At 52.3% G+C, this 19,606-nt stretch overlaps 1 protein-coding gene across 1 annotated transcript; it reads left to right on the plus strand.

Annotated features, from left to right (window-relative positions):
- Nucleotides 1-14,173: 14,173 nt before the first annotated feature.
- Nucleotides 14,174-15,577, plus strand: LOC123036327 (protein ABHD16B-like). The gene is made up of 2 exons (XM_044455488.1): nucleotides 14,174-14,281; nucleotides 14,408-15,577. Exons 1-2 carry the CDS (start codon nucleotides 14,174-14,176, stop codon nucleotides 15,575-15,577), a joined length of 1,278 nt encoding a protein of 425 aa, XP_044311423.1.
- Nucleotides 15,578-19,606: the final 4,029 nt, after the last annotated feature.

The raw sequence follows: 19,606 nt of genomic DNA on the forward strand, positions 1-19,606 counted from the left end.
AAATTATACAGATAAAAATAATTGTAATAATAAAAAAGATCTATTAACATTATAAAGCAGTCATTCTGCAAACACCTTGAAAGCAACACAGGGTTTACTAGAACTCAACATGGATTCATCAAGAACAAATCCTGCCAGAGTAATCTGAGTTCATTTTTTGATTGGGCAACCTCCCTCATGGACTGTGGGAATGCTGTGGACATGATCCATCCTGACTTCAGCAAAACTTTTGACAAAGTGACAAGCAAACTAGCTGACAGTGGGCTGGATGGCACAACTTCCAGGTGGATCCACGGGTGGCTACAGAGTCGGACTCAATGCTCCTCAATGGCGCCTTCTCAAACTGGGGGGAGGAGAGAAGTGGGTGCCACAACGTTCAGTCTTGGGCTATCCCAGTGCTCTTCAACGTTTTCATGAATGACTGAGGAGGTGCAGGGAAGGATTATCATATTTCCAGATGGCACATAACTGGGTGGGATAGATAATACATACGATGGCACACAACTGGAAGACAGAGAGAAGACTCAGGGTGATTTTGGTACACCGGAGTGCTGGGCTGAAAACAACAGAAGGAAATTCAACAGGGACAAATGTCAAGTTCTGCACCTAGGAAAAAGAAACCAAATGCATCCTGAGAAGGTGGGGAATCCTTGGCTCAACAATATTTGAAACTGGAATGGTTGTAGATCACAAGCTGAATACGAGTCAACAATGTGATGTGGTTGCAAGAAGGGCAAATGCCATTTTAGGTGGCCTGAATGGAAGTATAACTTCCAAATCACTTGAAAAAACTTGTTCCACTTTACTCAGCACTGGTTGGGCCTCATCCAGAGTCCCACATCTACTTCTGGGCTCCACAGTTTAAGAAAGATGTGGACAAGCTGGAAAGGGTTCAGAGGAGGCTGACAAAAATGATCCAGGGACTGGAAACAAAGCCCTGCGAGGACAGAGGGAAAGAACGGGGCGTGTTTAGCCTCGAGAAGAGAAGACTGCAGGGAGACAGGAAAGCACTCTACAAGTATTCAAAAGGCTGTCATGACAAGGACGGACAGGATCTCTTAAGTGTGCTTAAGTTACAGGAAGCCAGATGCCGGCTAGATATCAGGAAGAAAATCCTGACTGTTAGAGCAGTACAACAATGGAGCCCGTGACCTGAGGAGGTGGTGGGCTCTCCCACACTATTCGAGATGCAACTGGACAGCCCTCTGAGAGGGGAGGTTTGATTTGGGGTCCTGCACTGATCGGGGTCGGACTCAGTGGCCCTCTGGCTCCTTCCAACTCTACTGTTCCCTGATTCTAAGATTGCTAAGCAATTTCTGCTTGTGCTTCCAGCTATGCTGTATTCCAGGACTAGCACAGCAGGCTAGTCTTTCTGCACCCCGCACCTTGTGGGAAGCGTTGAGGGCCGTGTTTGCAAATACACAGATATTGCACGAAACTGCAAATCACTCCTATTCCCCTCTCCAAAGAAATGGGCTTCCTTGGGGTGCAGACCCAAAGGGACACTCAAAGGGCCAGTGGAGACATGAGGTTACCTGCACTTCTGCCTGTAACGGGCAAGGTGTTTAGAAAAGGCAAAGAGCAGCCATGCATGGGGTGGAAAGTGGTGGTTGATGGTGGCAGAATCAGAGCAGGCAGGCTGGGGTGAGGAGGGCACACGAAGCGGCTCTTTGGATGGGAGCGAATGACAGCTCTTCCTGGGAATGCACCCCTGGGAGCTTGCCTCCCAATCCAAAAGGCGGCGTTGAGGGAGCAATTTTTCTCGGGACCATGGCAGAGGAGGAAAACAGCAACATGCCCTCCCGGATGATTATTGGCACCCTTTGCGGCTATTTGTATTTTTAAAAAAATGTCACTGTGAAATGCAAAGATGCATTTAGCTGTCGCTGGTAGCTGTAGCTCTGTGCACACCAACCTGGATGCACCCAGCTCCAGTGAATGGCATGCAAGTTACTACCTAGCAAATATGCATTTGGTTACACTGTTTGTTTATTTCATTTTTATACTGCCCAATAGCCTCGGCTGTTGCTGGTGCACTGGCTCCGGGGGGCGCTATGACATGCCCTTACTTCCGGGAAGGCCCACTGGAACCTCAAGTGCACTTTCTGTTGCAGAGTAACAGCCTCAGGCAAGCTCTTTGCGGCTGGGGCTTCTCACGCCCCCAGACTGCCGCCCCCAAGGAAGAGCAAGTCCCCCCACGTGCTCTCGCCAGCACCCCACCCGGTCCCACTCAGGTCCAGCCGTAGCATCCCTTTTCCTGCCATTTTTCAAGGGAAACGTCTGTTTCTTTTGACCTCCCTTCCCTTCTTAAATGAGTCACCCTGAACCCTGCTTTCTTCCTTCCATTTCCCCCTTCCTCTCCTCTTCTTGATTAATGCGACCTTCCTGTTGCCAGTATAACCCTTTGATCCCATTTCCCTCTGATCTCCCCCACCCACGGCATTCCCCCCGCCCCCCCCACCCCCCTTCTTCCCCCTGTTCATCACTGGAGTGAATCAGCCCAAGTCGGGACGGTGCATATCTCTGGGGAACTTGGTGGTTCAGTTCGAAAGCTGAAAGGACCGGGTTGGAAATCACAGGACGGGGGTGTGAAGGTCTCACATTATGGAAAAAAGCGCTGCAGTGCCGCAGCCGACGATCGGAAAGTATCACGAAGGGGTGGCTGAAGGGGCAAGGACTGAGTCGATGAGCATCCAGACCCATCAACACGCTGGCGGAAATGGGCTAGTCCGGTGGTGGCGAACCTATGGCACACGAGCCACAGCAGGCACGCAGAGCCCTCTCTGTCGGCACACGAGCCAAGTTGCCCCAGCAGCCGAGCATCGGATAACAGCGCACATGGGGGCCATGCGCATGCTCGGAAAGAAGCAGTGGCGCCAGGCGATGACGTCACGTGCTGCAACTCATTAGCCGTGTCTTGTCTGAGCTTTCGCGTGGCCAGTCAGTGCGCTCCCACGGAGAGAGAGAGAGAGAGAGAGAGAGAGAGAGAGAGAGAGAGAGAGAGAGAATGAGATTTGTTTGCCTGGACTGGCTGTGAGTTGTTTTTTCTAAACTCAAACCTCAGTATTCAGGTTTTATAGCAGTGTTAGCCCTTTGTGATAAATAAGTGGCTGTTGGGTCACGGTTTGGGCACTCGGCCTCGAAAAGGTTCGCCATCACTGGGCTAGTCCTTGCCCAGCTAGAGTCGTTACTTCAAAAAGCGTGCTTAATTCGGGTGGGCATGTGTTCTCTTTGACAAAGGACAGTCCTCGATTTGAAGAGTATCCAAGGGGGAGGCCTCCACTTGGAAGGCATCCTTCTGTTTGAAGAGCTGCCTTTTCCAAGGCTGCCAAAAGGGAAGGAACCACCGGGGACGTGAAGCTGGCCCCCAGCTGCACCAGAAAGAGCAAGGCACCTGTTCCCCTGTGCATAGGCTTTCACGATGGGGTGAGATGTGCCCTGTCTCAGATATAATAATTCTAACAATCATTCTACCTATAAATCAGCAAATGCATTTAATGCAAACTAGTGACGTTTTGCTAAGCAAAGGCCTGCTGTGAGGTGTGACGGGGAGGTTTCTGTCTTTTGGGTGTGGGTAAGATGGAGTCAGCACAGTCAGGCTCAGTGGCCACTGCATGTTGAACCCAACAAGGCCCCGTGTGGTCATGACATTCTCATGACACAACGAAACTTTAGCCAGTTTGGTTTGGGCCCTGCTTTGAGCAACAGAGGTGGTCTGCAAAAGAGTTGATCTCTGCACGAGTTTCCAGCATATTCCTTGGAGCAGTTGCAAGAAATGTTTCCATGCAGTCAGCACTTTTTCTGTTAGTGAAGCGAACAGCCGCATTTGTCCGCCTCTTCCTCCTTTTTGTATTTCAGTTGCATCCAGCATCGTGCTAGGACATGGGCAGGCAATTCGTGGATCTCCAGACGTTCTGGCCTTCAGCACCCATCATTCATTCATTCATTTATTTATTTATATCCTGCCTTTTTCCTCAAAGGGCTCAAGGCAGCTTACATAATTCTCCTCCATCTTATCCCCACAACAACAACCCTGTGGGGTAGGTTGGGCTGAGAGTCTGACTGGCCCAAAGTCACCCAGTTGGCTCCATGGCTGAGCAGGGAATAGAACCCAGATCATCTGAGTCCCAGTCATTCCTCACCTAATGCTTGCGGCACTGGCCAGCGCAGAGCAGAGCAGAGCTGTGACAACTCTGGAGAACCACAAGCTTCCCACTCCAGTTCCACTGGGGAAAAAATGTAAGTGGCAGCACTGACTGTGAGCACTAGTCTGAGAGGAACGATGAGCCGAGTGTGCTGCGGAAGCGATTGTGTGCGAGCAGAATCAACAGCACAGAATCAAAGTGCCTTGTAGACTGAAGTACAAAGCAATCAAAATGCGAAGATGGGAAATGGGGTTTCTGCAGCTGGTGGAAGCTTTGCACACGCAGAATGACACCACCGGGTTAACCCTTTATTGTTGTTATTGTATTTACCACATTCGTATATCAATGTCCTGCCAATTTATTTGGTGCAGTTCACAGTTTAAAAGAACGGCCAGGTCTGCACATGATACCTGTTTGCAGATTGTTGGAATACTGAACTGGCAGGGTGGAGGTGAGCTAACTCATCGCCTCCTCTATGCCCCTCATTTCTGCATTCAGTAACAGCTTTCAGTCACAATCACATTTTATTTATTTATTTATTTATTTATTAAAACATTTTTATGCCGCCCCATTCGCCGAAGCCTCGGGGCAGCTTACAACCATAAATAAAACCAATAAGTTAAAATATACATATAAAATAATCATAATAATTTAAAACACACATTATAAAATAAGCCGCCCTGGCCAGATAAAATACAGTGGTATTAACATTTAAAATGTTGCTTAAATAAAAAGGTCTTTGCCTGGCACTGAAAAACAAATAACGACGGCGCCAGGCGGACCTCTCTGGGGAGCGCATTCCATGATTGTTAGCATGACATACAAGCATGGACATTCTGGGTTGTTTAGGGGTTGACCACCCAGAGTTAATCCGACAACTAACCATGGGCTAACTCTGGGTTGTTCTACCCCAAACAACTTAGAGGGTCTTTGGTTCAGCCACATGCTAACAGCCTGCAAAGAACGTGAAAACACTGTTAACTGAAGACGGAAGTGAGGAGCTCCACAGGGACAGCGCAGTGACTCAGTCCGGCCCATGCTCAAAACCCAATGGGCCTGTTGTTATGTGAGGACTGAACCAATTCCTTATTCACACAATCAAAAGGTATGAAGTGTAAGTGGGGAAAGGAGAAGAAGTAAATTCAGGAGCCAAGGCTGCAACAGGACGCAAGGAGAGGAGGAACCACTGGGCCCCGTCATGCTGATGGAGCAGTCCTCACAGGCTCAGGTTGCCCCCTGAGGTGACCAGGTGGAGGCTCTGGGTGTACCTGCCTGAGTGGTGTGGCTCACACCTGTGCACTGGGGTGCGGGGCTACTGAATCCTGCTCCAGTATGACACTCTGACGCCTCCGAAACTGCAGCCGGCATGAAGCAGACCCCCTGATGCCCGTGCCTCGTGATCCACGGGAACGGCAGCGTCGGCCATGAGAAGGACTCTGTCTTGCGACTTCTCCACCCGGCGTCATGAGTGTGTGTTTCGCTCACTGTGTCTACGCCAGCACAGAACTCCGGCTGTGAGTTTTACCCACCAGCCCGCTGATCTCGCTGGGCCCACTCCGGGATGAAGGCTTCCAGAATGAATGCCAGCAACCCTCCTGCAGCTCGGCCCCCCTTGGCCTGCACTGAGGGACGTGGAACCGACATGCCTGCTTTGTGTTGGGTCCTGTGGCCAATAGAACATGTATCATGTCCAGATCATACATGGGGCAGGACAAAAATCTAATAAGTAAATATGTTCAGACAGAAAAAGGCCCACCGCTCCAGGCCCTCCTGGCTATCTCCATATTGCTGACCGTGTCCCAACTCAGCTGGGACCAGGGGAAGCTGCTGCTTAGGCACAGGATCGTGCCCTTAATGGAACAACAGATGTGCACGATATGAAACAAATGTGAACGGCTCTGATGTCAAACCACAGTTCAATGCGGAGCTCGGCGTTCCTCTTGCCAGTCCAGCAGCTGCGCATCCCAGTTGCTCCGCCCATCCCTTCGGCCTGTCCTTGCTGGCTGCTCTTGTGTGGGGCCCTCTTCCCCTCTGGCTGAAGGCTGCTCTCTTGACCTGCCGCGCATCTTGGCCACCTTGCTGCCTCCCCTGAGCAGCAAGGCATGGATCCCTCCCTTGCTCGGTTGCTGCCGCCCCTTCCTCTTTTATCCAGGCCTTTCTCTTCACTTTCCTTCCTTTCCCCCAGCCCCAACCCTCTTGTTCCAGCTTCCCTTCCACTCTCCCCGGTCCTTATTCCATGTCCCTCTTGACCCAGTTCACATACCTGAAGGGCAAGCATTGTACCTCCCCAAATTGGGTTGTGCTGATGACCAAGCTACCACTTATTTATTGATTTATTTTAAAATTTCGTATCCCACCTGGATATGCTTCTAAGAACAAGGGTGCGAGGCAGATCTTAAAGCGAACACTGCAGTAAGATTGCTGAAAGGAAGGTCAGTGCATTGCAGATCCCTGTTGCTAAATGTTGAGATCGGCTGTTGGTTTTGAAAAACCTTCCTGCAGCATGGCACCTACCCATGGCCAGGCTGGCTGGGGATGATGGGAGCTGTAGTCCCACACTTCTGGAGGGTGCTGGCATGGGGAAGGCTGCCCTAGAGCAAGGTGTGTTAAAACGGCTCCCAGTGGTGCTCAGACTCAAAGCTGGCATGGTGAGACGAGCCCTGTGCTCAGCTCGAACTGAGTTCTCGAATGGGTTTGACCCCTGGGTTCGTGGGTTCTGTCTGCCGGGTTGGACTTCCTTCCCCCAATACCACTGGCCGTGACCTGACCCAGCTGGGACTCCGACAAGCAGCCGCTTGGACGCTCGCAGCGTTCGCATCAGGTGGGCCAAGTTGCCTTGGTCCAGCAAGACCACCGTCGAGATGATGGCAGGAGGCGATCAGGACCCTGGACAGTGACCCACAACTGCGGGTTGGCCACAGTAATTCCACACACGGGGAGTGGTGGTCCCAGCCTGGGCCTGCCAGCCCCCGAGCGCTTGGATAGGCCGGCCAGTTTGTGTCCTTCAGGGGCTCCACACCGCTGGGAGCTGACTGCAGACCTTAACTGCCTCCTCGGCAGGCTTCCGTAGTCTGACGTCCCGGTGTGAATGGGGGGCAAGGGAAGCTTTGGGGGAGCCAGTCTTGAGGATGGAGGTTCAGGGGGCAGCGAGTGCTTGGCCGGGTTCGGCCTGGAGTGAGCAGACCAGTGCCTTGGTGGGGTCGGGGTCCTCTTGGGGGTGAGAAAACAGAGGTTTGCCGGTGGCCATTTAGTAGATCTTGCCATGGGGAGCTGAGCTCACATTTGGAGCTGAGATGCCTCCTGGCTCACTTTCTTAGCTTTCACCTGGATTTCAACATCATTTAGTTCTCTCACTGCTCTGAATACTATCTTCCACTGCTCTGAGAGCTGCCGGAAGATTATGGCTGCCTAGGCCAGCTGGATCCTTACTTTGTGATGCTGATCTAGGTAAAACTGTGTGAACCTTGTTATGCCAATGGGATTGGGGCCCGCTAACAGGTGGGAGAGCAAGGGAGCGAGTGCCAGTGTATTGGGTCAGTACAACGTTCCCACTGTTGTCTCTGCTGAACTGCCATCCCTGACAAACAGGTTCTGCAGGCTTTTGTAGAGTTTCAGGAACCTGCAAAACATGTTTGACCAGACATGACTAAAAGGCAAATGAATGGAGGCTGAAGACTCATGTGATAGTTATTTTAAGAAGTGGTGTGAGAGTGGTTTTGCTTCCTCTGGTGCACAAAAGAAAAAGAAATTTCTTTTGTCACATTGCCACCTCTGGTCAAATGAGAGCTGCAGGTTTATTTCCCAGACATGAAAATGGGGTGGTTCCAGACCTTTATTGGCAATCTCTTGCGTCATTCATGGAAATTCCAGGGGAAATCAGATAACTTGATCTTCCATTTGTAATCTTGTGTTTCCCCACCATTCTGTTTTTTCCCCTTACCGATCTCTCAAAAAAGTATCTGTCAAGGAGGAAGAATGAGATGCACAAAACTACTGTATTTTGTCCTTTTTGATTTATGGGATCTACCCAGATAACTTTGGTTTTTGGGTGGATTAAACATACAATTTTTAAAAATGTGCTTTGAGTCACAGTGGTGGGAGCCATTCACCTGATCTTGCCCATGGGGCAAAGTTATGGGCAAAGACTATGGCTTGCTCTTCCCCGCCTCCTGGGATTCTCGTTCAGGTGTGGAGGCTAACATTTCTGCTCCCCTCTTGAGGGTTCCAGGTCACTCCTTCATCATACCAGCTTCAGCACTTTCAAAATGCTCAGCTGCTTCCACTGATGTCAGTCCTGCTCTCTTTTCCATCGTTTGGGAAGGGGAAACACCACCCCGCATCTGCCTGCACCTTGACGGGAAGCTTTGGGGAAACTGTGGGTTTTTAGAAAGAGGAACACGATCATGTATCCTTCCAGTGGCTAGAAAAGTGAAATGGCTGTGGGGAGTTCAAAGAAAGGAGAAGGCATCCGCCACTGCCTGGTAGCACTTCCTTTTCAACTAAGGCCAAACTACACATGGTGCACAGAATATCTGCCATGCAGGGTTTTTAAAAAATGTAGATTTCATCAAGATGGGCAACTGATAATCACAGGATTACAGCAGCTATAGAAAGGGAATTTAAGTATTTTCTTTCTGCTGCAGTCCTGAGGAAAACCCCTTTTCCATAGCTGGTAGTTGTGTGTGTATCTGGATCGTGAGGGACCTTCCCCAGATGGTGCCAATGGGGAACTTTCTTTCCGTGTAAACACCAGATTTATCAGAGGGATTTTCCTCAGGATTGCAGCAGGGGAAGAAAAGGTTAAATCCCCCTTCCGTGCCTGTGGTGACCTTCATAATTGTCAGCCACGCCAGTTAATACACTTTGCATATCTATAAAACAACCCTGCATGCTAGAAATCGAGGCACATGCCCTCCGTCATAATGCCCAAAGGCTTTGCTTTTGCACGATGTGGGTAAGAAGTTGAAGCACAGACTAAAGGAAGGACAACTGATAGTTCATTTCATGCAGACTGCAAAGTGGAAAAACTGAGACCGAGTGAGGATTTCTGCAAGCTGCACTTGGGAAAGTCAGGGAACTAGGGTTAGCTTTCCCATCCTCCAGATATCAGACCGCAGCTTCCAGCATCCTCAGACCAGCTTGGCCAACGGTCAGGACGACAAGCCATTGCAGTCCAAAGAACCGGGTTGGCACGAGGCTGGTCTTGCACGATTGCAATTCTGTTCTGCCTGCGGTGCTCTGTTGGGAAGACACCCTTGTGGTGGACAGTGCAAAGAAAAAGAATTCCCTTCCTAGAGGGGAAGAGTAGGGCAGGTTCCCCCTGCTCTCTGCCCCCAGGGGCTGCTTCTTTGCCAGGGGAAAAGCCCAGGGGATCTCAGGGTACAGAATTTTCAAAAGCTTGTGATTTCCAAATCTGTACAGGCTGGCAAGAAGTTAAGGAAGCGCAGAGACAGAAGCACAGACATGTTCAGAAATGTGGTACGTGGAACCTCCCGTTGTCCGTGGCCATGGGCCATGCTGGCTGGGCTGGATGAAGCCCAGCTTGGAGCTCAGCAACATCTGGAAGGCTTTCACAGACTCATGTCTGCCTCCCTCCCTATCTAATCTCTCTCCGTGTTGGCAAAGTTTTGTCGTTCTTCCAGGCCTGACACGCAGGTAATACTGTCAGTGGATCTGCCCCAAACATTTAAGGAGCCATCCATAGTGATGAACCTATTCTGGGGGTCAGGTTCAGCACCACAGATGGCTCCTGTACTTTCAGACTGAAATATGGAGTGGATGCCTAGCCCCACCGACATGCCACTCCTGGAGGGCTGTAGGTTTTTGATCCTTGGCTTATGGCCTGCGAGGTTAGCATCCTTTAAGTAACCCCTGAGGGACGCTACGCAGCAGCGTGAGTCAGAAGCCTCACCAGACGGTTGTGCAGATGGCCTAACAGTTTTTGCTGCCTTGGTTATGGTTGCTGTGGAAAGGCAGTTTCAAGCTGGGCTTGAAAAAGACGGGGCGGAGCTTCCTTTGCTTGGACTGGCGAAGTGGGGCACCCAAGAGGGTTGGCAACCAGATGTTCCATACAGAACGTGGCTGGCCAGGAAATGTCAAAATGTCAAATGATGCACTAGAATCGTAGAGACAGTTGGAATTGGTGGGCCAGAACAGAGCTGGTGCTCAGAGCTGGGAAGGAGAAGCCATCCAGACCGAGACTTGCACTGCAGCGCAGGGACTTCCCATGACTGGCTGGAAGTCCCGTCTGGGCAGACGTCCGCCTCAAGTCCTCTGCCTGGAGTTTGCCTAAGGCTTCACTGCAGCCCCCCAGGCCAGCCTCACTCTGCTTCAGCCACCGGCGCTGCTGTTCATCCAGGGCTGGTGGTGAGCAGGTGGCACACGGCTGAGCTTGCAGGTGATGCTGAAGCTTCATGCAGGCTCTGACCCCAAGGCCAGAGGGCTCTCGGCAGAGCTGGCCTGACAGGGCTTTCTGCAAGCACTCCCCGAGGTGACGGCATCGCCCCAAAAGCAAGCGGAAGAGCTGAGGCAGAGGAAAACCGCTGCTCAGCTTCTGTCCTGGCCATTAGGGCTTGGCTGGAGCCGCCTCAGGGAAACACGATCGGGAGGGAAAGCTGTTGAGAGCTTATTAGCAGTGAGGACTCTCTGATTAGGAGTGGCAGCCAAGCATAATTGTTTTAAGTACATTTAGGCACCCCTTCCTTTTATCTGATAGATTGCACTGTGTGCGCCTAATTGCCTTAATAAACACCTTCTCTTTGGCTATTGTGTTTCTTCTGCGGCTTCGGTCCCATACCTGCCCTTAGGAAGCAGGCTATTGATCTTTGGGAGATGCAGAGGGCATTTTGGGTGGCACTGGTTCTATGGTTGAGAGGGCCTTGTGGCAAGGAGTGCCATGAACCCTGATCTTGTGTTTAAATAAGAGAGACATAGATGAAGAAACCTACCCTGTTTTCCTGAATCGGATGCCATGGAGAAGGATTATCCAGAACCTCACGCTTCCACCACATTTGGTAGCACAGCTGAAATATTCTGAGGATATCCCTCCACAGTTTCCAGCGCCCATCAACTCTAGCCTCCAGGGACAATGGCGGGGAGAATGGAAGTTTAAGTCTGGAAATGTCTGGAGTGCCAAAGGTTGTTGTTGTTGTTGTTGTTAGAACATTTCTATGCCGCCCCTTGCCAAAGCCATGGGAAGTTCCCACCCATGATTTAGACTGGGAAGTCTTATGCCTCCGAGTGGCTCCAAAGTCAATTTTTGAAGAGATGTGGAGCTCCTTGACCACCCCCATGACACAGTGACCATGTCCTCTCTGATGTCCACATCCGCGTGACCAAGAGGCTGAGGCTGGGAAAGCTGTGAGAAGGCTAGCCAGGAGATCACCCTAGTGCAGCATGCAGAGCGCTTCCGTCCGTAGTCAAGGTTTGATGACAACACGGTGTGAGCACTGAGATGGCTCCTACGCAAACAGGGCATGTGGAAGAGCTGTGCCTCTGGCGGATTCTGAAAGCGAAGGCTTGGACACAGTTCCCCTTCCAAGGAAAGCATAACCTTCCTCTTCAATGTCCCGGACTTTTGTTCCTGTACTTCTGTGAAGTTGCCCTTGTATCACAAACCTCGGTGCCCCGGTGATGCAAGGCTGCCATGGCAAAACTGGCCAGGACTGCAGAGCATCAGTCCACGGGTGAGCAGCCCTGGAGCGTGGGAACGGCAGCTCAATGCAGCTGGAGGACACCCAGGTTGGGGGCGGCTGCTGCAGAGTCTGTGAGAGCCAGCAGCAAAGGTGTCCACCAGCAGTCCTCCCGGGGGCACCCAGACACCTGCCCCTTGGGAATGGCAGCCCTACATGGGATCCATTCCCCCTCAACCAGCAGCTGCTTTGTTTTAGCTCTATCTGATAACTGCCATTGCTTCATTATTGATTTGTAAACAATTTGTATACCATTGCCAGAAGCACCTTCCATCAGCTCCAGTTGATTTACCAGCTTGGTCCCTACCTGGGCAGGCAGAAGACGGCAACAGTAATCCATGCCCCGGTGGCTCCTTGGCTTGGCTACCGTAATGCACTTTATGTGGGGCTGCCCTGGAAAACACGCCGGAAGTTGCAGTGGTAAAAATAGAGCGGCACGTCTGCCTACAGGAACTGGCGGGTGAGACCAGAGATCGCGAGTCCTGCACAAGCTCCCCTGGTTACCAGCTGTGGTCTGGGGCCATGTCAAGGTGCTTTGTATGCTAATACAAAGCCCTAAATGGCTTAGGACCTGATTACCTGAAGGAACGTTTCCACCCATATGTACCTACCCTTACCTTAAGATCATCTTCAGGGGTCCTTCTCTGGGAGCTGCCTTTAAAGGATGCGAAGAGGGTGGCTACCTGGGGAAGGGCCTTTTTGGTAGTGGTGCCTCATTTATGGAATTTGCTCCCCACAGAAGTACACCTGGCACCAACGTTGTATATTCTCCAGCACCAGGCAAAAGCATTTTTATTCACTCAGCAGTTTAATGGTCAAGCAATAAGTTATTATTATCTATTGTTATTATTATTATCTTCTGGCATAGAAGTTTACTAAATAAATAAATAATCTGTGGCAGGTCTTTGAGTTTCTGTTGTGGTTCTTGTTTTTATTGGTTTTTATTGGGATTTAATATTTATTAATTTGTTTAACTATGCTGCAAATTGTTTTGTGTACTTTTACTTATTGTTTAATTGGAATGTTTTTATTGCAAATTTGTTTTAACATATTGTTATGTTTTATTGTATATAAACCATTCAGAGAACCAGCACAGCTGATTGAACATACCAGTTAAGTTCCCGACACCCCTAGCCTGAAGTCATGTGGCTATAACTTTAAGTGTTGCCCAGAGACTTCACTTGGAGCAGGAGGCGGCATACAAATGTAAAAATTAACACACAGACATGCATGAGCAGGGACAAGAAGAGGGCTTCCACTGTTGCTGGGAGGAAGACTGCGGAAGGGTTGGCCCCGAGGAGGAGACTTGAGCTGGGCTGCAGTGCCTCATGGCGAAGAGCAGAACAGAGGGCGGCCTCACTCCCAGAAGGAGCTCCAGGTGAGCTTCAGGGCTACACCTGGGAGGGACGAGGCGCAGGGGCATCGGGAGTTTTGATCCAGTGGCTGCATGACTTTCTTCCTTGAGCCAGAGACTTGTCTGTCATTTCAATTGAAGCTCCCGGCTTATAGACCTCGCTGTCTAGGGAAGAATAGAAGAAGCTGCTCCTGTGGTGCTTGGGCAGGTACCGGTGGGATGCCGACAAGCACCCAGCAGAACCCCCAGACTCACGGCACCGGAAGGAACCTGCAGCCGCCGTGCTTTGTGGAAGGGCAGCGATCCAAGGAAGACGCTAATATGTCACCAGAACGGGTGGAGAAGGGGATCCAGCCTTCGGCACGGCCTGGCTGGTTAGGCTGGAACACGGTGGCTTCTGTCCCCATGGGAGCAGCGGCCCGGCCTCCCCGGGGCCAGTGAAGGCGGCTGGGAAATGTGCGGCCCGGTGGGTGCTCCCCGGGCTCTGCTCCAGCAGCTCCCACCCCGGCCTTCCTCAACCAGGTGCAGCCCCGGTGCCTCAGACTGCAACCCCCTCAGCCTGGAACGTGAGCTACTGCCAGGAACGCCTCCGGAGGGGACCGGCGTGGGGAAGGCAGTGCTGCCCCAGGAGGAGCCCCAGCAGGGCGGCCTGGATGCCCTGGCTCTCCTGTACAAATCCCCAGGGGGGATTGCTCACAAAGGGGCTGACCTTGCTCATTGTTACCCTTGCGTCCAGCGGCTGGCCACTTGGGGCGCCTCTTGGAGGAAGTGCCTGAGCTGGGCAGCTCCTCAACAGCAGCAACGGGACGCGGGAAGGCAGGGCAGTCCTCTCATGATGCGCTCGGGCGGCACGCTGTCTGTCTTCTCCCAGGTGAAACCCTGATGGAAAGTCAGAGCAGCCGCTCAGCTCCCCCCACTGCTTCCTGGCCCCTCCCCGCCACTCCGTCGGCTGCTTCCTGCGCACCTCGCCGAGGATCCCTGGCATGTGCTACAAAATGAAGGTGTGCCTCATTCTCAGAGACAGCCGCTCCTTCAAGAAGTGGCCTGTGGAATACCGCTGGGACGAGGCCTGCAGCCGCAGCTGCACCACCGCCGGCGGCTACGCCAACCCCACCGGCAGCAGCCACAGCTGCACCACCGCCAGCAGCTGTGGCAGCCTCGCCGTGGCCAGCAGCTCCTGCAGCAGCATCCCCTCCGGCAATAACGGCCCTTCCCAGGGACTGCCCGGCGTTGCCGAGGAGGAAGGGGCGAGAGCCAGCGGAAGCGGCGTCCTCCACACCGTGAAGCACGGCGCCGGCAAACTCGCCAGGTACGTTTTGGCCCACTCCGTCGGCCGCTGGCTGCTCTACCCCGGCTCTGTGTGCCTCCTGAACAGAGTCCCCCTCTCGTTGCTGGTGCACGCCCGGACACGTCTCATGGAAGATTTCTGTGGGAAACGGGCCAAGCTGCTTGCCCGCGATGGGAACGAGATCGACACCATGTTCGTGGACCGGAGGAAGAAGAGGACGCCGGGGAGAAGAGGGAAGACGTTGGTGATCTGCTGCGAAGGGAACGGCAGCTTTTATGAAGTGGGCTGCTTTGTCACGCCGCTGAAGGCTGGGTACTCCGTCCTGGGCTGGAACCACCCGGGCTTTGCGAGGAGTACGGGCAAGCCCTACCCCCAGAATGACTGCAATGCCATGGAGGTCGTGGTCCAGTATGCCGTTCATCGGCTCAAGTTCAGCCTGCCAGAGATTGCCATCTACGGCTACTCCTTGGGAAGCTACACGGCCTCGTGGGCCGGGATGGCCTACCCAAAGCTGGGCGCTCTGGTCCTGGACGCCTCCTTTGACAGCCTGCTCCCCCTGGCCGCGAAGGTGATCGGGAAGACCTGGAGGACGCTGGTGAAGCAGACGGTGGCAGAGTATTTCAACCTCAACGTGGTGGACATGCTCTGCCAGTACCCAGGGCCAGCCCTGCTGATCCGAAGGACCCTCGACGAAGTCACGAGCACCGAGTTCAGTCCGGAGACCCACCTCCCCCGCATCGGGACCAACCGGGCCAACGAGCTGCTGATGCAGCTCTTGAGGTCCCGGTACCCCAACATCATCTCCGGGAACGAGGATGTGGTGCGCCACTGGCTTGCAGCCGACTGCCCCCCGCTGGAAACCCTCATCTACAGCCACCTGTACAAGGTTGACGACACCTGGTGCCTCAACAAGCTCAAGTACTTCAAATCAAGCCTTGGACCGAACACCGACTTCCCTTGGAAAGTCGGGAAAAAACTATCAGCCACAAGGAAGAAGCAGCTGGCGCTGTTTTTGGCAAAGAAGCACTTGAAGAATGTGGAGACCACTCACGGGCGAACTTTGCCACCAGAGGAATTTGAGATGCCCTGGAAACTCTAGTGGGGAGGTGGCAGTTCAATGGCAGAGACAGAGAGAGAGAGAGAGAGACAGAGAGAGATAAAAATTAGGATTCATTATTTTTTCTGCGTATGTTTGGGAGGTTGCAAAGGTCACTACCCACTGGCTCTAAGCTGGGTAGGAGCACATGGTCAGAGTAGAAAAGTATAAAAAACAACAGGAAAGCACCAAGTTCTTTCTTTCCACATGCCCTAAAAGCTGGAGTACATATTATGGCTGCCTTGAGTGACCTGAACGACTTCCCCGTGGCAGATCAGCTCTGTTCTTGCTGCAATAATATCAGGGACTGCGGTCAGATAAAGGCAGATTAGCAAGCAAGCTACTGAAGTTTAATCTTGGCTTGCTCTGGGATTTCACAGTGGCTTGCAAACCAAGCCAGTCACCTGTCTTGCCGAGTCTGGATGTTGTGATAAGCAGCAAGGGTTATTATGCTAAGTAGACCAACAGATGTGGGTAGCGAAAATGACCTACCGTGGTTTCTGGAGCGGCTTGTTGACCACGGCAACAGACCACCCTGGTGGGGTTCGCACAACTTAAGAAGCCATGTGGCTGCGAGGCATTATGCCAAGCCTCTTGTCATGGTCACACCAGCTGGGTCCGTGAGTCGTTCCCGTTGCCTGGCGCCTCCTTGGGCCCTCTCAGCTCCCATTGAGGCCCAGCACTGGACAGTGACGGGGCTGGTCAGTCCTCCTCAGGTCAGGACCGCGGCCACAGGACCACTCAGAGCTCTACGGGAATCTCGGCGTTAAGAGTCACAGGGTACTCAAGGAGCTGGAAGGCATCTTGACCAGCCCGATCCCAGAAGAGCCACCTGTCCTGGGCGGTTATTCAGCCAGGGCAGTTACGAAAAAGCGGATGGGCTGATGGCTCCATCTGATGCCGCCGCAGGAGAACGGGAGGTCCTGGCGTGGAGATCTCTTCGGGGTAGCGGGGGGCGCTCTTGCAGCAGCACCAGCAAAGGCGCTTGTGCCGTTGACGCAATCCGATGCAGGAAGGGCTAGCCTCAAATTGGGGGCGGGGGAAGGAAACCATGTGGTCCGAGGAAACCAAAATGAAAAAGAGCACAGGTGGTTAATGGCTACCGTTGTCCTGAGCTCGGTGCTTCCCTTTGTGCCGTTCGACTCCAGAATACCAGGCGGTTTCTTTGCAATGACGCTCTTTATTGGCACTCCACAGCTACAAGACATAGTAACCCTAAAAACCCTCTAGGAAGCTGGAAACTAAGCCTCTGCTCATGTCAAGAGTACTGAACCCAAACTGGGAACTTTTCCCCAAAACATTCCTTTTCAGTACCTCTCTGGACTCTACCACCAGGGTGGATCCCACAAGTGAAGGGCCAGCCAACAAGACCTACACAAGCCCTCCAGCTGGGCACCGTTTCTCCAAAGATCTTGTCATGGGGCCGGGGGCCAGGCAAGGCAACAGCTCTCCCCCACCCCTTCTGGACCCCAACCCTTCCAAAACATCCCAACTCTCCTGCTTAGCCTGGAAGCCTTAGCCTTTGCCTCTCCCAGAGTTTCTAAGACTCCCTTCACTGAGTCTTCAAGGTCTTCTGAATCTAGCAGTGGCCGTCAGGTGCCCTCACTACCGCCGTCCACAAATCATGGTTGGGTGAGAACACAGACTTCTTTGCAACAGCGAGGATGCAATCCCATGGGCAGAAGAGCCCGAAATCAAAGGCTTCCGCGCATCCAGTGAAAGCTGCAGTGTGAGGCAGCGGCCTCCGTCACTGCTGCAGCTCATGGCTCACATTCTCTCTAGGCAAACATGTTTAGCCATCTAGGCTTAGTGCCAGGAGGGAAGGAGGCCCGGTGCAAATCTTGAGCCCTAGCCGGTTTCCCTTCTTGCCTCCCGGCATGCCTCTTATTTCCTCTTTTAAGGCCCAGTTGCATTAGGTAATTACACAGAGCTTAGGCAATATGCATTCTGGAATATCCCACTGTTCACTGCAGAAAGTCAATGAAATACCCAGAAGAACGGAATCATATAACTTTATTGTGTCAGCAGAGATACATGATGAAATCCTAGAACAGTGCTGGCCATTAAACACAGCAATGCATAACGTCTGAAATAAAACTTAGTGATGTGATATAGCACAACTCTGCCTCTTAGATCTAAAAACATTCACATTTCCCAAGGCAACAGCCAAGCCGCTGGGAAATGTCACAATGGCAAAGGAAGGGGAAAACAACTCTTCCCATCCAAAGAAAGCAAACCAGGATTCAGTGTGGCAAACGAGTAATGTGCGAACGAGCTGCACCAATGGGTCAAGGACTATGCCCAGGAATGAAGGGTCAGGTATTATTTCGAGCACACTGACAGATTCACATAGGGAATTAACAGGGCAAGCCTGTGCATGTCTTCTCAGAAGCAAGCCCTATGGCAAGGCATTCAGCTGGATGTACTTCCAGGTAAGTCGCGATGCTGTACATACTCCCTCGGGAGGGGGCCTACTGCACTGAAGGGGTGTTATATCTGCGTGGTCCTGAAGGAGCCCATGGCAAGGTTACAAGACATGAGCCATTGTTCCCTAGCCCCACTATATTTATTTACTTTTTAATTTCCCCCCAATTTATATCCTGCCTTTTTCCTACAAAGGGCTCAAGGAAGCTTACAGAGCAAAGCTCAGGGAGCCAAGGTTCCGTTTAGATGCCAGGAAGCGCTTCCTGACAGTCAGGACCCCGAGGGCGTGGAATGGGCTTCCACGGGAGGTGGTAGAGGCCCCATTGGTGCGGGTGTTCAAGGACAGGCTGGACATGCACATGGCGGGCATGTCGTGAGTGGAGCCGGCTGGAGCCGGGGGTCAGACTAGATGGCCCGGGAGACCCCTTCTGACTTGCTCTGTTTCTGTGTTTCTATGTTACATCATTCTCCTCCTCCATCTTATCCCCACAACAACAACCCTGTGAGGTAGGTTGGGCTGAGAGTCTGTGACTGGCCCAAAGTCACCCAGTTGGCTCCATGGCCACGCGGGGACTAGAACCCGGATCGCCTGAGTCCCAGTCCCATGCTCTTAACCACTACACCACACTAGCTCTCCAGTTAACCAGTTTTCTCACACCAACGCCTCCAAACGGGTAAACAACACACATTGCAGAGCTGGCAAAGGCCACAGGGAGAATATTGGCCCAGTGGAGAATACAGCAGCGTCTTATTCAGATGTACCGTTCGTAGCAAGGCGGCTCATAACATCACCCAAGCTGAGCTCACAGTTCCAGTGCAGTGACATCATTTGGGCACGACTGTGATGTCATTGTGTCAGAGCGGCAAAAGGAAACCTCATCTTCCACTTCCCCTGCCTGCATATCTACCCTAGAGATACTAGTAAGGTATCCAAAATCTTCTATATTTCTCCTCTGTTTCTAAAACGATTAGTTTCTGGTTCCACACTGAACCCATCAGGTTGGCAGCTGGGGATTATTACACCGCCCTTTCTCAATGGCTGCACTATTTTGCGGGGAGGCGGGTTCAGAAAGGATATGCCACCCCCGTTGGAATATCAGTCACAAGCTGAGAGGTAAAACAAGAGGCTGGAGCAGAAACATTATTTGCAAGGAGGGCAGAGGCTTTGGCCTTGCAATGCTTGGTGTCTCCACTGAAAATCTTGGGAAAGAGTAAGGCCCTGAGCACTTTGGCTCAGAGGGGCAGGAGACTTGGATAAGCCTGGGCAAAAAGTTCAATTCGACCTTTATTATGTTTTGAGCTATTGTCATTCATGGTGCTTTAAAAGGGAAGAAACTGGAGGAGAGGTGCTGAGCTTGTGCTAAAATTTGCCAAAAGGGTTGAAAGGGAGGAGCAGGTGAAGGCAACACAGAGTCAGAATGCCTGTCCAGAGTTGCGGGTCCTCGGGCGCAGCTACAGCAAGGGGGAGGTCTGAGGTCTTGGGGAACGGCAGGCTTCAAGGGGAGTCTGAGGGAAGAGCGAGGGGCTGCGCTGTGTCAGGCAGCTGGAGGGCATCCCAGGGCTGAAGGGTCTGGCTGATGTTGGTGCAGCTGTCTACACAGGAGTAGC

Source organism: Varanus komodoensis, unplaced genomic scaffold (assembly GCF_004798865.1).
Source record: "Varanus komodoensis strain SLA01 unplaced genomic scaffold, ASM479886v1 scaffold8, whole genome shotgun sequence".
Lineage (NCBI taxonomy): Eukaryota > Metazoa > Chordata > Lepidosauria > Squamata > Varanidae > Varanus > Varanus komodoensis.

Bases quoted from the DNA above. Each gene is read 5' to 3' on its own strand.
- LOC123036327 (XM_044455488.1), top strand. From the start codon at position 14,174: ATGTGCTACAAAATGAAGGTGTGCCTCATTCTCAGAGACAGCCGCTCC. The intron at 14,282-14,407 runs GCCGGCGGCTAC...GGCCCTTCCCAG, and splicing joins GCAGCCGCAGCTGCACCACC to GGACTGCCCGGCGTTGCCGA.